This window comes from Protopterus annectens, chromosome 7.part0 (genome assembly GCF_019279795.1).
Source record: "Protopterus annectens isolate FY-2018-M chromosome 7.part0, PAN1.0, whole genome shotgun sequence".
Classification (NCBI taxonomy): Eukaryota; Metazoa; Chordata; order Ceratodontiformes; family Protopteridae; genus Protopterus; species Protopterus annectens.
Genome location: NC_056739.1, coordinates 1,098,464,790 through 1,098,486,754, shown reverse-complemented (window position 1 = coordinate 1,098,486,754; position 21,965 = coordinate 1,098,464,790). Strand labels below are relative to the sequence as shown.

The 21,965-nt window shown below is 43.1% G+C and overlaps 1 protein-coding gene across 1 annotated transcript in view; it reads right to left on the bottom strand.

Moving 5' to 3' along the window:
- The window catches only part of KIF23 (kinesin family member 23), a 1,082,389-nt gene that overhangs the window by 669,089 nt on the left and 391,335 nt on the right, over positions 1–21,965 (bottom strand). The window contains exon 10 of the mRNA XM_044076375.1: positions 12,625–12,746. Coding sequence (XP_043932310.1) covers positions 12,625–12,746 — 122 coding nt within the window. The remainder of the gene's footprint in view (positions 1–12,624; positions 12,747–21,965) is intronic.

The following is a 21,965-nucleotide window of genomic DNA, read 5'->3' as shown; positions in this document are numbered from 1 at the left end:
GCTACAACAGAAGCATCTGGAGTTAGGGAATGATTGGGAGGGTACTGTTTTAAAGGCTTTTATGTCATATTGCTGGACCATCACTCCAGTTCCTGTCTAATGCAGGACGGAATGGAATCATCCCTTCCACTAACTGCCTATGCTGACTCCCTGTGTTTAAACTACAAAGCCATCGCCACCTCCTCCTAAGACTGCATCTCAATCAGGCAGTTATCCAGCCAAGGGCAGATATGAATGTCCTTGGTTCTGCAGTGAGCAATTGCTGTGGCCAGGTTATTTGTGAATACCCTGGGAGCAGTATCCAAACTAAAGGTCGAGGTGGTACACTAAACAGAATCCTGCCTCAAATTTGGGAAAATCTAAGGCTCCTGCAGACTGGAATGTGGAAGCACCATCCAGGACATCAAGGTGATCACCACAGCTAAAGAAAACAAGAGCAGTAGAATGGTGTTCAACATAGAAAGTTGAAAGATGGATCTCCAGAGACCATCTGTCCTGGGTTGTTAGGCAGTCTGCAGTAGAAACAATTTTAATAATCTCTTAGTACTGGTTCTATCACCCCTTGCTGGAGGAATTTGTGAGAATTACAAGACCTTTCTGCTCTTTTAGAAATGAGGGGATCCTGCAATCTTTGATTTGATTTCAAGTCAGTACTGTATCCATGGGTCTCCACTTATTGGATCCAGTTGTCTTGGTTATGTTTTCCTCCTCTCTTGACATCTAGCCTGGTCTGCCTCCTATCCCATTATCCAAGGTTGGGGAAAGGGCTGGGATGGGGTGGTGTTTGGGTTAAGACAGTACAGCAAAGCATGCAATAATTATGGTTGCTCCCTTTAAGGGGCATGGCTCTGACAGAACTCAAGCTTTCCCTTTAGCCTCCCTGCAATTTCTTTTTGTATTGTCCTTTGTCTCCCCTTATCTTTCTTTTGCGTGTAATAGAGTCAAGCCTCGATAGGGCAGTTCCATTCACAAATGGACATGTGGGAGTGAAAAGGTCTTCAAGGATCAGAGTCTTCCCAATTTCTTCCTTGTCTAGAATACTTCTGCAATGGGGTCCTCAAAGAGCAGCTCCTTAATAAGTAAAGCATTTAGGAGATGCGTTTTGACATCCGCTTGAAGAGGAAGACTTAGCCAAGTACGTCTATTACAGACACTGGAAGCTGTCCTGTATGCTGCACCCAAATCTGATGGACCACCACCCATCAGTCTAGGCAGTTTCTAGAGGTTCTCTCCTCACTTCATCGGACACCCCCTAGATACTTTACTTCAACTGGTTAAGACTGGAGTAGGATCTTGGTCATACGTGTCTGACAATCATTGCCCTGAAGGCCAAGGCAGCATCCATGCATGCCTTCTCGAATTGGTCAGAACCCTGCTCTCATAGTCTCTGATATAAGGAGTCAAAATCAATTCTAACCCTTTGTTAGGGAACACCACTGCTATTCAACTCTTCAGTTCTCAATTCCAGGCTCCTTCAAAAATCTTTTTTCCCAGGGCAGGTGGATGGGAATCTACTTCCTTTGAGGCAACCATCAAGGTATCCTCTAAAGCTCCAAGGACTGAAGGAAATGACAGGTTTAGAAGTGCCCAAGCCAGAAGGTAGAAGAAGCACTTATGGGGCTCGCACACCTTTTTACCCTCCTATTTAAAGTGGTCCTTCATTTTACAAAGGATATTAAATGAGATTGCCTCTGAAAGAGAAATGCAGAGGACAAGGAATGCATGAACCAGGTATTATTCATCACTGTCTGAAGTGTATGAATCACTCTCCAGACAGAATTCTCTGTTACTCTTGTCTATGGGGACTCCGTGCACCGAGGGCTGACTCACTACTGGCTGCAGGATCTGTAACATTTGCAAAAAGGCCTAAACAACAGAGATCCATTCCTTAAGGAAAGCCTGAGCTGAGGTACTTGACCAACCCACCTGATACCTCAGGCCCAGACAACTACAGTGAGCTTGGAAGGGTAAACAATCTGTTCATACACTTTTGTAGCATCTTAACTGGGGTTGCAATTTGGGAGGTGTAGATTTGAGACAGGCACCCCAGATTTCCATGTTCCCGCTATGTACATCCTAAAAGACTTTGAAGGGTTACTGCCATTCCTTCAAAAACACAAACTGAACATTGAATGCGGGCACCACCAAAACTGTGTCCAGGTTTTCAAAGGCTAGCAACTCAGTAGCATATGTTTTGGTCCAAGAGCAGGTCCGACTTCATAGAGGAAAATGCCAGAATCCTTGTATAATTCACGTAAATCACCTGAGGCTGCAAAGGCACCCTTCACCTGACCTCTCACTCTTGGGCAAAATCAGGACATAGGGGTGCTTAATTACATCAGAGTGACACCTCCAGGTGCACTGCAGTTAACGCCTACTGACACCTTTAGGTGTCAACTATTGCTTGTTTATATTTGCATCTAATTCTAAAACCATGCTATGTACAAGATTTTAAAAGATTTCATCTTAAAGCTTACATAATGGCAAGCTCAAATGCACTAATACTTGACTTCTGTCTAGTGCAGATAAAGAGATAACTGTTTTTATGTTATTAATTTATATACATATATGGATATAATTTTCACACTTTTCTAAATATTTCAACAACCAGATAACAGAGAAAACTCCTTAGCCTAATATGGAAGCTCTCAGCTAGATGAATAAAATGCTGCTTGACAGTATGTGTGCAACTTGAGTGGTTCCTAACATGTGGTAAGTGGTTTACAAAATATTACAAACTAATAGTTGTGTTTACTGCTACTTATAAAATTCAGATAAAGACCCAGAACCTAAAGACTACTACCACTATAAAAATAGTTTGTGCTGAAGGGTTTGCCATTCATACTTCTTTCGTAACTCTTATGGTTGCAGAGATATGAACATTTGTTTGAAATGTGAGGACATAAATTGATTGCGGAAAGGCTTAGACTCCACCCATTGGAAGTTACAGTGCAAATTTCCCGAGCTCCAAAGGAGTAAATGAGTCACAGCTTCAATTTTCCTTTCATTACCCTCCCTAGTGCAGCTCCTTCCCTTGCCTTGAGGGAACATCCATGACCAAAGAAAAGTACAGTTTTGTACCTACCATAAATGTAGATGTTCGAGGATCTCCATTGCTGCAGTCCTTACATATGGGTATTCCGCTGTCCACAATCGGCCCGAATACCAAAGGGCTAGAACCGGCGTCGGTCATCGGTGCCCGAGACTGACGTCAGTACGTGCCAGTACAAATGCGCATGACCGACGCCATAACCTCAGTCTTTCTTGCCTCAGACGTCAGAATGCAAAAAACACCACCCAAACCCCAACCTAAAAAGAAAAGGGGGGAAGGAGGGAGGGAAAATTGGACTGCAGCAATGGAGATCCTCGAACATCTACATTTATGGTAGGTACAAAACTGTACTATGTTCTTCGTCTCCCATTGCTGCAGTCCTTACATATGGGTAGAATCCCAGAGCAACGGAAAAAAGGGAGGCTGGTCAACTAAATAGCATTAGGAGCTGCTAACATGCCCTGTAAGATTGCAGTGGCAAACCCAGCCCTAGACCTAGAATAAAGAGGTAAATGATAATGCTTTGTAAAGGTATGTACAGAACTCCAAGTAGCTGCTTCTAGAATGTCTTTAGTAGCTACCCCTCTCAAAAAAGCAGTAGAAGTGGCCGTAGCCCTAGTAGAATGAGGCCTGATCCCAACTGGAACATCCTTTCCATGATGAGAGTAACAAAAAGCAATACAATGGCCAATCCACTTGGAAATAGTTTATTTCGAGACAGCTTTCCCTCGTGAAGTCAAAGCAAAAGAAACAAATAATTGTTGAGATCTTCTGAACTCTTTGGTTCTGCTCAAATAATACCTTAACTGCCTATGTACATCCAAAGAATGCAAAACTTTTTCCCCTTCATTTTGGGGGTTAGCATAAAAAGTAGGCAAATGTATAGATTGGGCTTTGCTTTGAGAAGGAGGAGGCCTAACTACCCTATGAGGGGAGGGAACCACTGACATCAGAGAAGCACCCTCAGCCTGGCCTAACACAGGAGAAGCCACTTCCTGCAGTAACAAAGGCTCCCCTTGAGACTCAGGTAAACTTTCAGAAGGAGCCGCTGAAGTAGCCAGTGGTACTACAGAACCGGCGTCGGTGGGCGACTCATCCTGTTTGAACCGCAAAGACTTTTCTTTGCGTTTCTTAGAAGAACCAGTCGTCGGAGAATCCGACGGCATGTTGTAATTACAACGTTTACCAAACACCAGCCTAGCACAGTCCAACCGACGTTTAATAGTACGCTTGTTAAAAGTAGCACAAAAGCGACACCCAACAACGTCGTGCTCAGGCCCTAAACAAGGAATGCAGAGTGAATGGTAATCCCTATGAGGAATCTGTTTCCCACAAGAAATACAGTTATTACCTTTTCTGACATCCGTCAATACTGAGGCAAGAAAAAGACAAAAGTGTCCCCAACGGGGTACTTAGCCCAACTTGGTCTCCAGTCTGAAACTCGAAAACCAACAATTCCAGAATGCCGAACGGCACTTGCAAATGCTGCTTCTGCTTAGGACCACGCGGCAAGAAAGACTGAAGTTATGGCGTTGGTCATGCGCATTTGTACTGGCACGTACTGACGTCAGTCTCGGGCGCCGATGACTGACGCCGGTTCTAGCCCTTTGGTATTCGGGCCGATTGTGGACAGCGGAATACCCATATGTAAGGACTGCAGCAATGGGAGACGAAGAACATCTACAGAACTCAGTGGTGGCTCACAAATGATTGAAGGGAACACTCCAACCTCCTAAAAGGCTTGTGACCAAAGCGCTGGAAGATGGTGCAAATACTAAGATTGCCCTCAGGCACAAACCAAAGACAAGTGCAAATTATGTTAGTCCTTATAAGGGATCTGCCTATTACATACAGATTTAGTGTTTTCTTCTTCAGGGGGTTCAAAGCAACACAAGACTTAACCACCCCACCATTTACACTGTATTGCATTACTTTGTATGTAAGAGGACAGAAATGGGTACTTTGGTGGCTGGCATTTTTGGCCTGCCTCATTGCCAATACAGATAAGCAAGAAAGCAGTCCATTATGCAAATTACACTGCAGAAAGAATTAAAGCTCAAGCTGCAAAATTGTTTGAGACGTGTAGAAGGTGACCTGAACCTTTGGAAGGTGGCAGTCTGTTATATCCTTGGCAGGATATAACCCATATAGCTATGGCTGCTGCAGCAGCTATCAATTTTATGAACAACTTTTGAAAATATAACCGTCACAGACAAGGAGAATGTTGTGAAATCTCACCCAGTATCAGTGGAAGAGTCTTCCCCACTATTACTCTTGCTTTCATAGGTTCATACTAGGCTTTCATATGTTCATACTAGGCTATCTGCCCTAGGGCATTTATAAGTCTAGCCAGATTGTGTTTGGATTTCGCCACCCATTTTAAAATTAATTTTGCTATGCCCTTTTTCGAGGTTAGTATACTGTGCCTCTGTCTAACAGTGACACAGAAGTGATACCCGGGGTAAACCTACGATCCCCCATCCAATCAAGATTCCTCTTGAAGAGAGTCAATGAGGGACTCTGCCTAACCTGTACTGGGATTTTATTCCAGAGTGAAGGGAGCCTCTGGATTATGAATCTGTCCCTCCAGCATGTCCTATTTATTTCAGTGCTGAGGTTCAAGTCTCTCGAGCGCGTAGCTCAATGGGATTTGGATTTTCTGAGGTGCAGCATGTCCATTAATTCCAGGTTGGACATGGCTTTATACGTCAGGCACAGATCGCCTCTGAGCAGGTGGTATGCCACTGAGTAGAGCTGGAGTTTCTTTAACCGGCCAGCATATGGCATCTGTTTGAGCCCTATGATCCTCTTGGTGAGGTATTTTTGGGGTCTTTCCAGTTGCTGCAGGTGTTTGGCAAGGTACATCCCAAAAGGGGCATTGTACTGAATTATGGGCCTGATGAGGGATGAGCAAAGAGGCACGATGACCTCCGCTGATCTAGATGTGAATCCCTTCATGATTAGGTGGGCTATACAAAATGTTTTTCTAACCACTTTGGCCACGTGGTTGTCAAATGAGAGATTGCTATCAACTTGGGTCCCCAGGTCCCTAATTACTTCTTCCGTATTTAATGGATTACCACCTATGTGGTAATTTGTGGGCACTTTGTTTTTGCCAAAGGGGATGACTATACACTTTTTGGCATTTAGCTTGAGGCCATGGCTCTAGCACCAGTTGTCTGTTTGTATGAGGCCCTTTTGGAGGATGCTTGTGTCGGCTGGAGAGTCGATTATAGCGCCCAGTTTGCAGTCATCTGCGAACTTGGTCAGCCACAGTCCTTCCGTGTTTGCCTGTACCTCCGAGAAATATATACTGAACAGGAGAGGTCCCAGGACTGAGCCTTGTGGGAAGCCACTTGTAACTGGCTTGAAGTCTGACATGGCTCCAGCAATTCTAACCATGTGGGTTCTGTCCTTGAGCCAGTTTGCATCCCATCTAGTGACATAGGGGTTTATAATTAAGCTGGTGAGCTTATCTATAAATGCCCAAGTGGGGTATTGTATCGAAGGCTTTTGCAAGGTCCAGGAAGGCTGTGTGGACCACCTTCAATCGTCAATGGCCTTGGTGACTGTTTCAAAGAAATCGACCAGGTTTAAGAGGCAGGATCTGCCCTTAAAGCTGAACTGGGTAGGATCCAGTGTCTGTAGGTCCCCGATATCTTTATGAGGTCCATGATGATCCTTTCCATAGCTTTGCAGACCAAGCTAGTCAGGCTTATAGGGAGATACTTTCCAGGATCCGTTGAGGCACCACCTTTGTGGAGAGGGACCACTGTTGCTGTACGCCACTCTTTGGGGTACATATCCTGTGGTAAGGCTGAGATTGAACAGTAGTTTTATGTTTGGGTTTAGCTCTTCTTGGAGTTCATGTAGGACACAGCCCGGGACACAGTCTGGTCCCATTGATGCTGTGTTTTTTGCTTTGGAAAGGGCAGCTCTTACCTGAGCATCTGAGATGTCAGGGGGGGCAGCACTCTGCTGGGATAGATATTTGCCATTTTGGTGTGGGGGGGGGGGGAGTTTGCGCTGAACCTGTCAGCTAGGATGTTGGCAATGTCTGTGGGTTCGGTGTATTTTTTGTCATTTTGGACTAATTCTGAGCATATCTGGAAATTCCCACCCAGGTTCCTAACATAACTAAAGAAAGCCTTGTGATTATCCTTAGTGTCCTGTGCAATTTTTCTCTCGAAGCTGGTCTTAGACGATTTTATGAGTGCCCGTACTTTTTGCTAACATTGATCAGAGATGCCTTCCCTTTTTGGGATTTTGCTCTATCATGTAGTAGCTTCCTCCTTCTATTGTATAGTTCGTTTATGGCTGGGGTCCACCAGACAGGAAGTCTGCCTTTGGAGGATTGGTTCTTGGTTTTATTTGGGATTGCATGATCCATGCATTCCTGAAGGTGTTCATAGAATGCGTTTATAAAGGATTCTGCGGTCTGGGCGGTATTTTCCACAGGCCCGGGGGCTTTGAAGGATTCCACCTCGGTTTTGAGGAGTGTGAAATTTGCTTTAGAGAAGTTTTTCACTGTGGTTTTCTGGGCAGGGGGTGGGGTCGGGATGTGAATATCCAGTGAGATTAGTTTATGGTCTGATCTTACCAGTGAGGGATACACTTCTGGTCTGGAGCATAGAGTCCCCATGTTGGTGATGATCAGGTCCAGTATGTTTTCCCTCTTGTGGGAGTGGTAACAAGTTGTTCCATAGCATTTGAGTTTATAAATTCTAGGAACCTTTGAGCTAGGGTGTTGGAGCTAGAGTAATGCTCCCAGTCTATGTTTGGGTAGCTGAAGTCGCCCAATATAATGGTGTTTGGAGAGACCTTCATATTTTCCAGTGTTCTCAGGAAGGCCGAGTGGGGTTCCTGGGTTTGGGAGGGTGGTCTGTAGCAGGCTATAAACTGGAAGGCAGTTTTACCCACTATTAGTTGCACATGGATAGTCTCTGATGCTTCGTGCTGTGCCACCAACCTGGAGGTGTGGGTATCTTTGACGAATATTGATACTCCCCCCTCCTTTTCTGGTTCAGTCCAAGTTTTGGGGCCAAAAAGCATGGTATGAGGTATAACCTGTTAGTGCTGGGGTGCTCTCGGGAGCCTTGAGCCAGGTTTTTATTACTGCACAGATATCAATGTTCTCCATGCTAAGGAGAGTTTCGAATGCATGCATCTTGAGGTTAAGACTTCTGGCGTTGAGTAGAATTACTCTTAGTTTCTTATCCCTTGTGATACCTATGGAGGTGGGTTTGTCTTTTGAGCCTTGCCTAAAAAAGGCACTATGGGGGTAGCAAGAGCCTTTGCCAATATCCGAAAGCCCAAGGGTGACGGGTGCAAGCTGTCCCTAGTGAAGCATTGTGGCTTGTCGAGCATGTCATCCCAGGCTGACAGGCATTGGATCCCCTTTGAATGACACCAATACTTAAGCCAATTGTTGAAATTGATCATCTTGTCTTCATATTGTGGTATCATTCTTGGTGAGGGCAAGATGCTACTCAAGGTCAGGGTCATACCGGCCTGGGCCACATGCTCAGAGAGCAACTCTACGTCTCTTCATGTAGTCCAGGGAGGTATGTCTCAGGTCATTCACACCAGCATGGACAATGACTGAGTCATATTTGTACTTATCTTGGAATGACCTGAGTGCTTGTGTTGTGGCGGATCCTAGCGCCTGACAGGCAGCTCACCGTGACCTTCTCCTTGTTCAGCCTGGTGAGAGGGATGTCAATGTGCCTGACGATAGAGTCACCTATTACAAGTGTATCAGGTGTGTTGTTTAGCCTTAAGGGCTGTGACTGTTTGGCAACAGTTTCTTCCTCTTGCTATATAATCTGTTTATACCTGAAGTCCACCACTTGGCTTGACTTTACAGGAAGACCTGGTTTTGATTCAGTCAGGTACAGCAGAGTTTATGCAGTCACTTAAGTGTTTGAACAGGGCATTTGCATACACTTCTGCATAGTAATCATTAGTGTCTGCGATTGTGGGTGGTATGAAGCTTTTTATACCATCACTTAAGTACACTGTAGATAGCTTTTATGAAGTTTTTTAAAAATTTTTGTTCTAGTGAGGGTGTCAGTTCCAGCAGTTACTTCAAATGAGACTGATATGTGGCTTAACCTAACCAGGGAGAGCATCATGCATGCGGAAGTAAAGTGACCCCCCCCCCCATGTTGACGAGTACTATGTCAGAACTTTACAGCCCCTTGTGGCGGGTACAGACTACCTATTCCAGAGCATGTGTGTTAAAGTCCACTTAGGGCAAGCATGCTTTTTCTCCTGTACGTCTCCCAGCCTATGGAGGGATAGCTGAAAGCTCCCATGACTAAGGTGTTGAGCTGTATGGTGAGGGATTTCAGTAAAATCAAGGTAGGTGGTGCAGTTATCCTGGTTCATGGAGGGACATCTATAGCTAACAATGATGTGGCATGGTACTTTCCCAATAGTTAACTGGACATGGAGTAGTTCGAGAGAGTCATGCTGTTTGACTAGTCTTAAAGTACACTTTGTTTTAATAAAAAAGACTGATGCACCTCAACCTTTGGTTCCTTCACAATCATTTTGAGGTCTTAACATGTGGAAGGCATTGTAGCCTTGCACAGCCGGGGTGCTCTCAGCAGCCTTGAACTATGTCTCAGTAACTACAGAGGGAAGCAGTTTCGTGTTTAAACTCGCAGAATTAAGTAGCACAACCCAGAGTTTCTCCCGATTAAATTTTGTTACATTGGAAAATTTGTTGTTTTGACATTGCCTAAAAAATGCACTATGTAGGGAGGCAGGAGCCTTTGTCAGTATCAGAAAGCCTAGGGGGGACAAATGCAGACTATCTCCAGCAAAGCAGCAAGGTCCATCTACCATATCCTCACAGGCTGTAGGGAAGCTGAGCCAATTGTTGAATTCAATCATTTTTTGTTTGTACTGTGGCATCATCTTTGGTGAGGGTAGGATACTGCTTAAGGTTAGGGACATACTTGTCAGCGACACAGTGAGTTCCATTCGGTCTCTCTTCATATAGTCCAGAGGGACTATGAGAGTCAGAACGGTACTTCTTGTTGAATGACTTCAGTGCATGAGTGATTTGTCTGATCTTGGCATCAGACAGGCAGCTGACAGTGACCTTCTTTGTCTAGTCTGGTGAGGGAGACATGTACATGTCTCACGATGAAGTTGCCTATGACCAAGACATTTGATGCGTTTTGCCTTAGGAGCTTATTTTTTGAGACATGGATGCGCGGGTTGATGTCTAATGGTTTCTTTGTGCTTGGTGGCGAGTGTGGGTGGTGTACGTTTGGGAGGTCTCGGTCCTTTTGGCAAGCTTTTAGTGAGTACCTCCACTTAAGTAGGTTTATGGGTTGTGACCTTATTTTGTGTGAGAGGTGAAGTGTGTGTACTGACAATCTGATGTCAAGTTTGTTTTTACATCCGAGAATCAATGCCAATTCCACAATGTATTTGCATCTCTCACTTAGGGTGCTAGTTTGTTGTAGGAGTAAATGGTTGCCAGTATACATGAAGCAATTGTTACATTACTGGCAAGAGAAATGATGGAAAACTGCCCAGCCATCATGGCAGGATTTTTCTCAATATGGCATTTAGGAAGGAAATGGACTAGATGGACTTGGTCACAAACAGCAAAAATGAAGCAACAATTCAATTAATTAAAAGATTTGGAAAAAGTAGTTCAATGTAGCTGGCACTGAAGTTGAAAAGGGATCCAACCCTTTGCTAAGTGTTTAGATGGAAGAGCATGTCAACTTCATGTGCTGTCCTTAACCAAGTCTCTGGGTTGAAATGAGGATATCTGGGACTCCTGGACACAATTAAGTGGCGTAGCCATACATTTTGAGAGAGGGAGTAGCTGTTCTTACACTTAGTAAGCCGAAGCAAATGAGCAGGTAAGATCTGAAACACAGGTGTCAGAGTTCTGAAGAGCTTCAGACAAAATATTTGTCAGAACAGAATGAAGAAACCTCATTTTAGCCCAAACTAGTTTATGAAAATGACTATGGGCTTATTCTGCTAGATCTTCTGAACAAACTTTGGAATAAGGGGAAATGGGGTAAGGTGTAAAATAATGCCTAGGGCGGGGGACGTTCCTCAGGAAACTATGACTGGGATATTTCCACAAGTTGCGTTAGGAAATAAAAAGAGGTAATAAGCTGAGGGACCAACTCAGAGATTCAAGACTCATGGCAATGCCTCAGCAAAGGAGGCAAATCTGACGTGGAACAGAATACTGCTGAGGGACATAAGTCTCCACATACTGCCCAGAAACCTTATTTATCCAGAATCATTTTCCTGTGCCAGCCTGTCTGCTGAGCAGAAATCTGTGATCTCTGAAAGCCCACCACTGCCATGGCCTTCCATAAGTCAGCTTGGGAATCTTTATACAAGTTAACTCTCTTTTCTGCCAGGTAGTGATACCAAACATAAGCTCTCCAAACAGCAGAAACAGAAAGGAAGAGGCGCCTAGCATCTCTCGATGTAAAGGAACAGAATCATAACTATGACACAGATGACCTCAAATACTGACTCAGGCATCTGTTGGAGTTGAAGTGAGAGAACAGGAGTGATGTGGCTTTTTTGTTTCACCTCTCTTTTTGGGAAGACAGAGCATGGTGCAAGTCTGGGTGTAAATTCCCACTGCAGAATCCCTGGTGAAGACTATGAAAAATTTTGGGGGGAAAAAAGATGGTAAATTCCAACTAGTGCAAAAGTAAACCCAGCCTCATGACCAATCAGGGAGAGTCCTTAATGTCGGATATTTAGTCAAGTGGAGTCTATGGGGGAAATGGAAAGCACAGCAAAGTATAACTGGTGAACAAAAAGAACTCAAGAAAAGCAGAGCTATGTAAAAAAGTGAGGAATCCAGGAAGTTAAAAAGGGAATGGAGGTAGCAGACAGTAGCTGCTTAGACTGCATAGAGGAGGTGGCAGGGCTTGTCCATCTAATCTGAGATGCCGACAGGCAAGGATGGTGTGGGATTACGTAGTAACGTAGCAAACATGGAAGACAGCAAGGGAAATCAGAAGAAAAATATTTAGAATGGGCTATATAGAGTCAAGGAGATAGACTGACTAAGGAGGTGAAGGAAGTAGAATGAGTATGGGACGACCTAATAATGAACTGAAAGAGGAGGGTGCAAAGACTGGGAAATAGTGAGATGTAGTGAATTATTTGTGAATAATTTCTGGATATTCTAATTGATACAGAAAATGATACATGTTGGTAGCTTGGGAAAGAATAAGAAGCGACACAGATTAGATAAGATGCCAAGAATGGTACTCCAGAATGGATGACAAGAACAAAGTGCACTCAGAGGAGTATGGAAAATAACATGCTGAATGCAAAGATGCTGTTCAAGACTGTACAAATCAATAACATTATTAAAAAACAGTAAAGTTCTGCCTTCTAACCGATCTATGACATGTTAAGTAAACATGCAAAAAATTAGAATTATATTGAGAACAAAAGGAGGCATTCAATACTTAACAGTGAAATTAACTTGTTATTTAGACTGCATAACGCACATCAATACTATTCAGAATTCATGCTCAAAACAGGTTATTAAAGTTTACCTGCAAGACATTATCTCCATCTGCGTCCAAAGGTGCCTGCACTAGTTTAATGCTGAAAACACTGTGGGAACGACTAGATTCTCGATTTAGGTGAGTATTAGCAATGCGTCTCTTTTTCTGGCCTGTTAAAATATAGCAGTGATGTTTTAAAGTATTACTCCATCTGCAACTTGAAAAGATTTATAAAAAGGTTGTGTCTTTACATAAAAAATGATTATCTAGTCCATTACAGTCTGTTCAACAATCACGAAAACAAATAGATTTTACCAATTTATGGACAGAAGGGAATTCATCTTTACAGAATAAACATCCACAATTTGAATCCTTTAAGTACTAGAACTGTTTAACCATATTAAACAATTGCTAGCTGGGCACAAAAGCACAATTAACTTAAAGCCTGAACAAGTCATTTAAAATTCACACATACTGATACTGGTCTCCTTACAGATTTGTTAGCTGCTAGTTATAATATTTCTTAAACCAGGGCGTCTCACTGGTTTCAAAAAGCACCTTTTCTAACAGCCAGGAAGATGGAATAAAATTGTGTCACACACATCTGCACCTAGCTACAGTTACAGTAAAACTATCACACCCCAAAATACTAAAGTCATTGTATGTAGAACAGCTTTCTCATACAGGGAACAGAATATTACTTTAAGTCTTGAAATATTTCCAGCATTTCTCTAACTGCTTAATAGTTGAATATTCTTGCTATACATGCTATTTATCAGATGCATCTTTCCTGCATTTTGCATCTGTAACAGCTGAGCCACATAATACAGAAAAAGCACGCAATTTCATCAGCAAAACTTCACAAAGACTAAAGGACTACTATGAAAAGCAGACTTTGCTATGACAGCATTATCCTCCAGGAATATTCTATTGGACTGCCTATACATGCTTGCATGCAGGTGGTAACAGCAGTTAACCAAAGAGACCACCCACACTCATTTCATTCAATGCAAGCTTCTGAAGTTGAACAGAATGAATAGTCGTGTTTGGAACTCCATGTAACTGCTCTTAGTAAACAGAAAAAAAAAAAAGCAAAGAAAGCTATTGCACAGCTTTTCACAGAAATTTCAGCTGAAGCATTGTGCAGTCACACGAGTACTTCCGTTTGACAGATCATTACATCAAATAATCACATCGCCACAGTAGTCAGGAAATCCTTCTATGTGGCACAACTCATCACAAAAGGGTTCTCATCTAGGAAAAAGAGAGGTCATCGTTCCCCTCTACTAGACACTCATTAGACCCATTATAGGAGTACAACACCCCTTTTGGAATGTACCTCAAGACATCTGCAGCAGCTGGAAAAGCCACAGAAGTACCTCGCAAAGAGGATTACTGGCTTCAAACAGATGCCCTACACTGACGGTCTCAAAAAACTCCAGCTTTACTTCGTAGCATATCACCTACTCCGAGGTGATCTCTGCCTAACATATAAAGCTATGTCAAACCCAGAGCTGTTGGACATGCTACACCTAAAGAAACCCAATCCCACCGAGCTACATGCTCAAGGGACCTAAACCTTGTCACCACAATAAACAGGACATGCTAGAGGGGATAGATTCCTGTCCCAGAGACTTCCCATACTCTGAAACAAGCTACCCATCTATGTCAAGCAAAGTTCCTCATTAGCACTCCAAGAAAAATCTTGATAAGTGGACGAGAAATAGGAAATACACCCCAGGGATCACTTTGGTGGCTCTGCTCGACAGGGGCACAGGAAAATAAATTTCTTGGGTGGCGTAAGCCAGGGAACCTTGTTGGGTAGGCTTACTTAGGCACTTGGCCCGATAGCCTAGTAACTACATATAAATGATCATGGACACGATCTCAAGATTTATAAATGGAATGAAAGACGAGAAATCTTTGTTTCCTCACTGCTGCGCCATGTGGGGGGAAAAAGTCTGTAGTGTTAACTTTGGGGATTTTCTCTTCTGCTACCAAAACTCAGACAAAAAAAAAAAAAACTCTTCCACTCCCCTCAAATCTCACAAGCAGTGGGTACTCTCCATGGAATTAATCATGCATTAGATTAAAGCACCCAGCCACAGCATTTCTGGCTTCAGCCCCTATCCAGTAACCAAGAAAAACCTGCAACGAATGGAAAAAACACAAATATAAAACCAGTTATCCAAAACTAAAATATATGAAAACCAACACACAGCTGCAGGATGGAGAGTCCACACAGACAATGGGAAAGCAAGATAAAGTATCAAATGAAATCTTCTACAAATAACTAAGCAAGTGATAATGTGAGTACATCTCAAACATAATTTCAGAACCATTCGGCAGAAGTAACCCTCTCACAAGACAAAAACTGAAAAAGGCCTAAAGGAAAGCAAATTGGAAGGCTAAGTCTTAAAGTAATGAAGTACCAAAGAAAGACATCCCACCTCCTGGCAGTACAGTGTAAGCAATAATACCTGCTGAATTTATAAACTAGCAGTCAAGGGGGCATGGCATAAACACCCACAATGGAGAAATTTCTGAAGCCAACATAAAACAAACACAAAATGGTCTCTGTAGCAACCTTTGACGGCAGCATTTCACAATGGGCAGTTAATGGCTTGATGACAAAACAGATAAGACATCCTGTAGAGAAAAAGGACATGAATGACTTACTTGCCTCAAGCGTATACTTCCCACAAAATTAAGCGCTTAGAGCATGTCCAAAGAACAAAGCCATCCCCCCAAAGACCCCTCCCCCCAAAAAACAAAGAGATTAAAGCACCAGCTTAAGAAAAAAAAATATAAATCCATTTTTGAACCACTCCTTACTTCTAAGAGACATGATTGTGAAAAATCAAACCGTGTTTTCTACAGGTAGGGGTCTGGAGAACAGAAGAGGGGTGACACCAGCCAGAGAAAGTGTCCTCTAAGAAAAAGCACAGCTAACAAACCAACAAGTATGAATATGAGATAAGCTTGCTGTTCATGCACTTCCAAGATGGCTGCACATTGAGTAACAAGTTCATTTCAGCTCTCCAGTGTGAAAACAAACTCGGAAAACAGAGCCAGAAAAATTGTCTTTATGGGTAAATTTCAATCATTGGCTAGTAAGTGCACTGCCTGGATGCCAGCAAATAAGTTTAGAGAACCCGAAAGAAAACAAACCACAAAAGGTGAGGAGAAAACACTGGCTTGGAAAAAACCTGCAGCTGTTCAGGAAAATGTTCAAGTTGCAGCTTTGTTGTAAGACACGACTTCCAGCAATCTAGAGGAAAAAACAAGTGTAGTGTGCTCAGAGCAGACTAAAATAAACAAAACATTGAAGGAGTATATCAACTCAAATAACAAAAGGCTTGGAAAAATGGCATAATCTTTAAAAAAATATTTAGATGAGCAAATAAAACTACAAAAATCAGAGGTCAAAATGAAGAAAAGGCTGAGTATGACACTGTTGAAGTAGAGAGGTTTCAAAACTGGCACAATTAGAAGACATGCACACAAGGAAAAACTTAGATTTTCTCCTGAGTAATTGGAAGGAACATGTATCAATTTTATGAAAGCATGTATAAGCAAACTGGACTGGTATTCCACAGCAGGAGCTGTTAACTGAAAGGGCACAACATGTGCATGCCCCAAACCTGGCCATGAAAAAGCAGCCAAGACCTCCAATAGTAACATATGTAATCCTACCAACAGAAAGTCAGTTCTGACAAACCTGTGGCAGAAAGACAAAACTAAAAATTGAAGACCGTATAATGTCTGTGGAAAATAATTACTGACTGTACACCATGCAGAAAAGAAGCACATTTATTCCAGCAGTTAGGGAATGTAGAGAAGCATATGCATGATTCAAGCTACTGTATCCAGCTATCTTCAGAATACTTTTTCCTGGAGGTTCAGTCATTTTTTGAGACAGAACATGCTAAGAAGGAAATACAAAACTGCCCAACAAAAAGTAAGCCATCAAACAAAAGGGGATTCTGCTGCTTACTCTTCTGATAATAAAGCTCATGAACCCTATTCCAATCTTCCAAAGGAAGATGCTAGAGACAAAAAAAAAAACAGGAGTTAACTAGAAGAATCAGAAGTACGTTGGAAATGAACCAGAGACTGGAGATGGGAGATTGAGAACAGGAAGAAAATCAGCAACTCTGAAATTAATAAATGTGGGATTATAAACCCTCAATCATATCTGCGAAATATGGCAGAAAAAAGTGGAAATATTGATTTTTTTTAATTTGCAGGGGACTCCACAGCACATGCTCTGCTTCATTTCATTAATGTTTGGAAGAACACTGAGGTGAGGGAAACAGGAAAGAAAAGAGGTTTGTACAACATTTTGTTTGCACTTAACAGTACTGTTACAAAACATGATATACTGCATGTCATAAAGCTTGTTCACTTATATTTACGTGTAATAGGGATACTGAAGTAAACAGGTGCCTTTTTTTCTTTTCCAGTTTTAAGAATACTGGCACTACAATGTAAAAGGGAACAAAGCCTGGACAACAGAGCATGATACAAGTAAAACTGATGTGTTTTCTTACTTTTGCATAAGGAGAATGACTGGATTAAGACCCTTGGCTTGATCCAACAAGTTTTAAGTGGAAGCAAGTAAATAAAAGAGCATTGAACGTAATGAATCACCTTTAGCAAATACATTTTTGCAGTGCAATAGGAGAAGCTTGTAAAGGAAAGCAACTCTGTATCTGGTTCTCATGTTTCTAAGACAAGCTGATAACGATAATAAAAGCAGAATACTTTTTTCTTTCAGTGATTAAAAAAAGTTGTGTTTTACCATAACGTTCCATCTGTGTTGTCAGTCTTCACATCCTTGACTGTGGGGTTGGTTCTGAGCCTCAGAACAGACCCTGCCATTTACATCAGCTCGCGCCTTCCAAACTCTTGATCTAGGCTCTACCCATAATGCTCCTCCCTAAATTACCTCAGATAGAATTTGCCTAAATTAGTGGCAGCCAAATAAATAAGAGACCAGATATGTGTCCCTAATATGAAGCCAGTCCTGTGAGAATTCGATCCACTAAGTCTCAGGCTGGGGGAAGGATTAGTGAAGATAAACAACACAGATGGAATGTGAGGGTAAGACATAACTTCTTTATCTGATGTTGTCAATGTTCATATAATTCTTGACTGTGGGACAGAATCCCCAGCTACCTGAATCTTGGGAGGTCTTCACGTTCGAATATTCCTAAACACCATCAAACAAAATGATGCCCGTCCCCTAGAGACCTGATGCAATTTGTAATGAGAGATAAAGGTACGAGAAGACCATGTGGCTGATGCACAAATGTCATCTAAAGCAGCTTTGTCATGAAATACTACTGAAGCTGCCACCACTCTAGTTGAGTGGCCTTTTACTGGGTGTAAAAGGTGAAGCCCTTTGTATTGGCAGATAGATGTAATACAAACTCTAAGCAATTTTCCCAAGGTAGCCTTTGTAACTAGGTTACCTAAAGAAAGTAAGGAAAAGGCAACGGACAGCTGGTCAGATTTTCTGAAATCCGTTGTTCTGTGAAGATAAAATCATAGCTGCCTGGGGAGATCCAATAAATGAAGGGAATACTCCCCTCTATTGGAGAAATTAGGGAAAAAGACCAGTAGTTGTAGTGTATGATTGATGTTAGATTCCGAGACTACCTTAGGTAAAAAAGATGGATTAGTCCCAAGGGAGACCCTGTCTTTGTGAATTATGTAAGGTGGTTTGCAGACAAAGCCTGAAGTTCAGATGTTCTTCTGGAAGATGCAATAGCCACTAAAAATAAAGCTTTCCAAGTGAAACCAAGTCACATGGAGCTGATGGGTCAAAAGGAGAAACAGTAAGGGACTGAAGAACTAGTGTAAGATTCCCAGGGAGCAATGGATTCTTTGTGCGACATAAGGGATGCCCCATCAAAACCCATATGGTAGTTAGAGATTGCAGCTAGATGGACTTTGATCACAGAGATTGAACCAGTTTGATGCAGGTTAGCTAAAAAATCCAAAACATTATGAACAGGAGTCGTACAAGGATCAAGTTAATTACTGAGGGCCCATCTTGCAAAATTTTCCCCATTTACTTTGATACAATTTCCTAGTTGAAGGTTTGTGATGGGCCACAATGATTTGACAGACTGGAGAGGAAAGGTAAGAATGCCTGGCAATCATCAGAATTGGAGAACCAATGCAGTGAGCTTGAGATGGAGATTCGGATAAACCATTCCCTCTGGATGAGATAATAGATGTGGAGTTAGGACCAGCATCCATGGTTTCCGAAGTAGATAAGGCCAAAGGAAGGGAAATCAAACTTGTTGAGGCCAAAAAGGGGCAATGAGGATTATTGTGTTCTCCGACTTATTGGCTTTCCTTAGAAACTGGGATATCAGAGGGATTGGGGGTAATGCATAGAGAAGACCAATTACGGAGAAGAGCATCTCTGGGCATCTCCGCAAGAAGGGAGGATTAGGGCAAAGTAACTGCTGCACTTGTTTAGAGGGAACTCAAATAGATCGCAGCAAGATTCGCCCCGGTGATGAAAAATCTCCTTCGTCGCCACAGAGTTGAGACAACTTATAAGGCATGAAAATGTTTCTGCTTTGTTTGTCTGCAATCACGTTAGAGCTCCCCAGAATATGCTTTACTGTGAGAAAGCGGTTGAAAAAAATCCCCCACTGCCAAACTATGAGGGCTTCTCAACATAGTGGGTGAGATTCGGCACCTCCTTGTTTGTTGCTGTACCACACTACCAACATGTTGTCCGTCTGAATTGCTACAGTTCCTGGAAGAAGGGCATCCAGAAATGCTTGCAATGCTAACAGCACTGCCTTCATTTCTAGAATACTGATGTGCAGATTGGCCTCCAGTGCGGACCAAGTGCCTTGGAATGTCTTCACCAGATAATGCCCCACAACCACCCCATCTGGGAAGCATCAGTGATCATTAGGGTATGGAGTTGTGGAAGAATGAATGGCCAAGCTCAAATGAATCTTCGAGTGGAGACACCATGAAAGTTCTCGTTTGCAGCGATTGGTAATAAAGATGTGGTGCAACACTGGCTGGACTATCAGAGACCACTGGGAGGCTAATAGCCATTGTAGGATTCTCATGTGATATTTGGCTAAAGGAACTAAAGTGATTGAGGCTGCCATCGAGCCTAATGTTCGTAGGACCAATTTTTCTGGAACACTTGTGTTCTGGATAATGAGGCTGACCTGAGTTCTGATCCTTTGTAGTCTTTCCAACGGGAGTGAAGCAGGACCTCCAACTGTATCTAACAGGGCCCCAATGAATTCTAGTTGTTTTGAGGGTTGTAAATTTGACTTTTCATAATTTATTGTAATGCCTAGAGATGCAGAGTGTAATCCCTTGCCCCTTCTGACGCCTGGTGGTAGCAGTGAGGAGCCAGTCATCAAGGTATGGAAAAACACGAAATCATTGCAGTCTGAGATGAGCTGTTACCACTGCCATGAATTTGGTGAACACCGTGGGGGTTGAGGTGAGTCCAAAGTGCTGTGCTCTGAACTAGAAATGACTCGTCTCCCAGACGGAAGCGCAGGAATCTCCTGGAGCATTTGTCCATTTTTATGTGGTAATACATGTCCTGGAGATCTATGCAGCACATCCAATCGTCTTTTTCCATGAATGGATGTATAGACTACAAAGACCATCAGAGATTTGGTTTGCTGAACTGCCTTTGTTGAACTGGCTGAGATCCAAAATGGGTCTCCAGTTCCCATTTTGTCTGGGCACTAATAAGAATCTTGAATAAAACCAGGATCAAATTTGATCTGTTGGGACGTTTTGGATGACTCTTGCTGAGCAGTTTTTGAATCTCTAATACTGCTGCTTCCCAGTGATTGGGTGGAACATCGGAGAGTATTTCTGGGGGTTTTGGACTTGCAGAGAATGGAATATTGTAACCTCCGGAAAGGATTCCCTGCACCCATTTGTCCGAGGTTATCAGTTGCCAGGTGGGTTTTTGCAGGGATAGTTGTGCACCAACTGCCTCCAGAGGAAGGCAATCGTGCCTCTGTTCAGGACAGCTGGTAGGAGGTACCAGAGAAAATCTCTCGACCCCTGGTTCTGCAGGCCACTTCTGCTTCTAGAGCGGCATCTTCCATTACTTCCCCTTCTGTCCCTGGAAAAGTCTTTGCCACATAAGTCATGTAAAGGCCCTTGGGAATTCTTAAACCATAGCTTCCTACTTCTCTGGTACCTGGAGCAGGGCCATTGAGAAGTGGAGAAATATACATTGATGGTAGAAGGACTTTCCATCCTTCTCATATGTGGCCTCACCTCCTTATCTCAGGAGCAAACAGGGATGACCTTCAAATCGAGCATTGACGAATGACTATTTAAATGGCTCCGGCAAAGTCACACAAGCGCACCCAGCTGTCTTCTAATGGCTACACCTCAACCTGCCACTCTTGTCATCCCTTCGGCTGAGGGGGCAATTAGCATCATGAACGAGTTAGAAATTGCTTCGAGGGTGGCGAGCTGAGAAGTAACAGTCTTGTACCTCTTCAGCTACTGCCCCTGAAAGGGTCATCTAACAGCTCTTTGATCAGATCCCTCAGTAACCTTGTAAAGTGTGCCATGTAGTTTCAAAGACCTGAAAGCAAAGGTCAATGAAGCATAAACATGTTTCCCGAATCTATCCATAGTCCTGGACTCCTTGTTAGGAGGATGGATGATAGGGTTTTCCTCAGTAAGTTCCTTCTTAGTGGTTGCCGCTATCACCACAGCATCCATGAGTATATGCCTTTGGTCCAATGCTGGTCTTCTTTGAGAGCAGAAAGAATCTGATCAGGTCTTTTAGGGATGTGTTCGATGGAATCCGGCATCTTAACACCCACTGTGCGATCCAGTTTATTGAGCTCCTTATCGAGTGGAGACACCCAAGAGGTAGAAGGTTGGGAATGAAAAGCCTCCAGGTATATAGACTCCTCCAAAGAAGGCTGGAGGGAAGGCCAGCCACCCCTCTGTTTCAGAATTGCCAGGATGACCCTGAAGGATTCATCAACAGGACATGACCTGGGGGATCCTTCCCCTTCATTAAAGTCAGTATCTTCAGTGAAGGACTCCTCCAGGGAGTCTAAGTGCTTCCTCTTCGACTTTTTCTTCGCAGGTACTTCCACAGGGGGGGGGGGTTCTAGGATGTGTCTAAAGAGTTAATCACCAAGGTGGGTCTTTCCTGGGACTTTTGTGCCTTCTGTCCTGAGGAAGAGACTGACAGAAGCTCTGGTCGAGGAGAAGTAGAAGTTTGGCCCGACAGAGATGGCAGTGTCCACAATGGACAAGGCCCTTCTCCATGATTCAGAAAGCCAGAGCCCCCACTGCAGAGGAACAGGAACAGACTTTTTCAGAACCATGGTCCCACCCTGCTC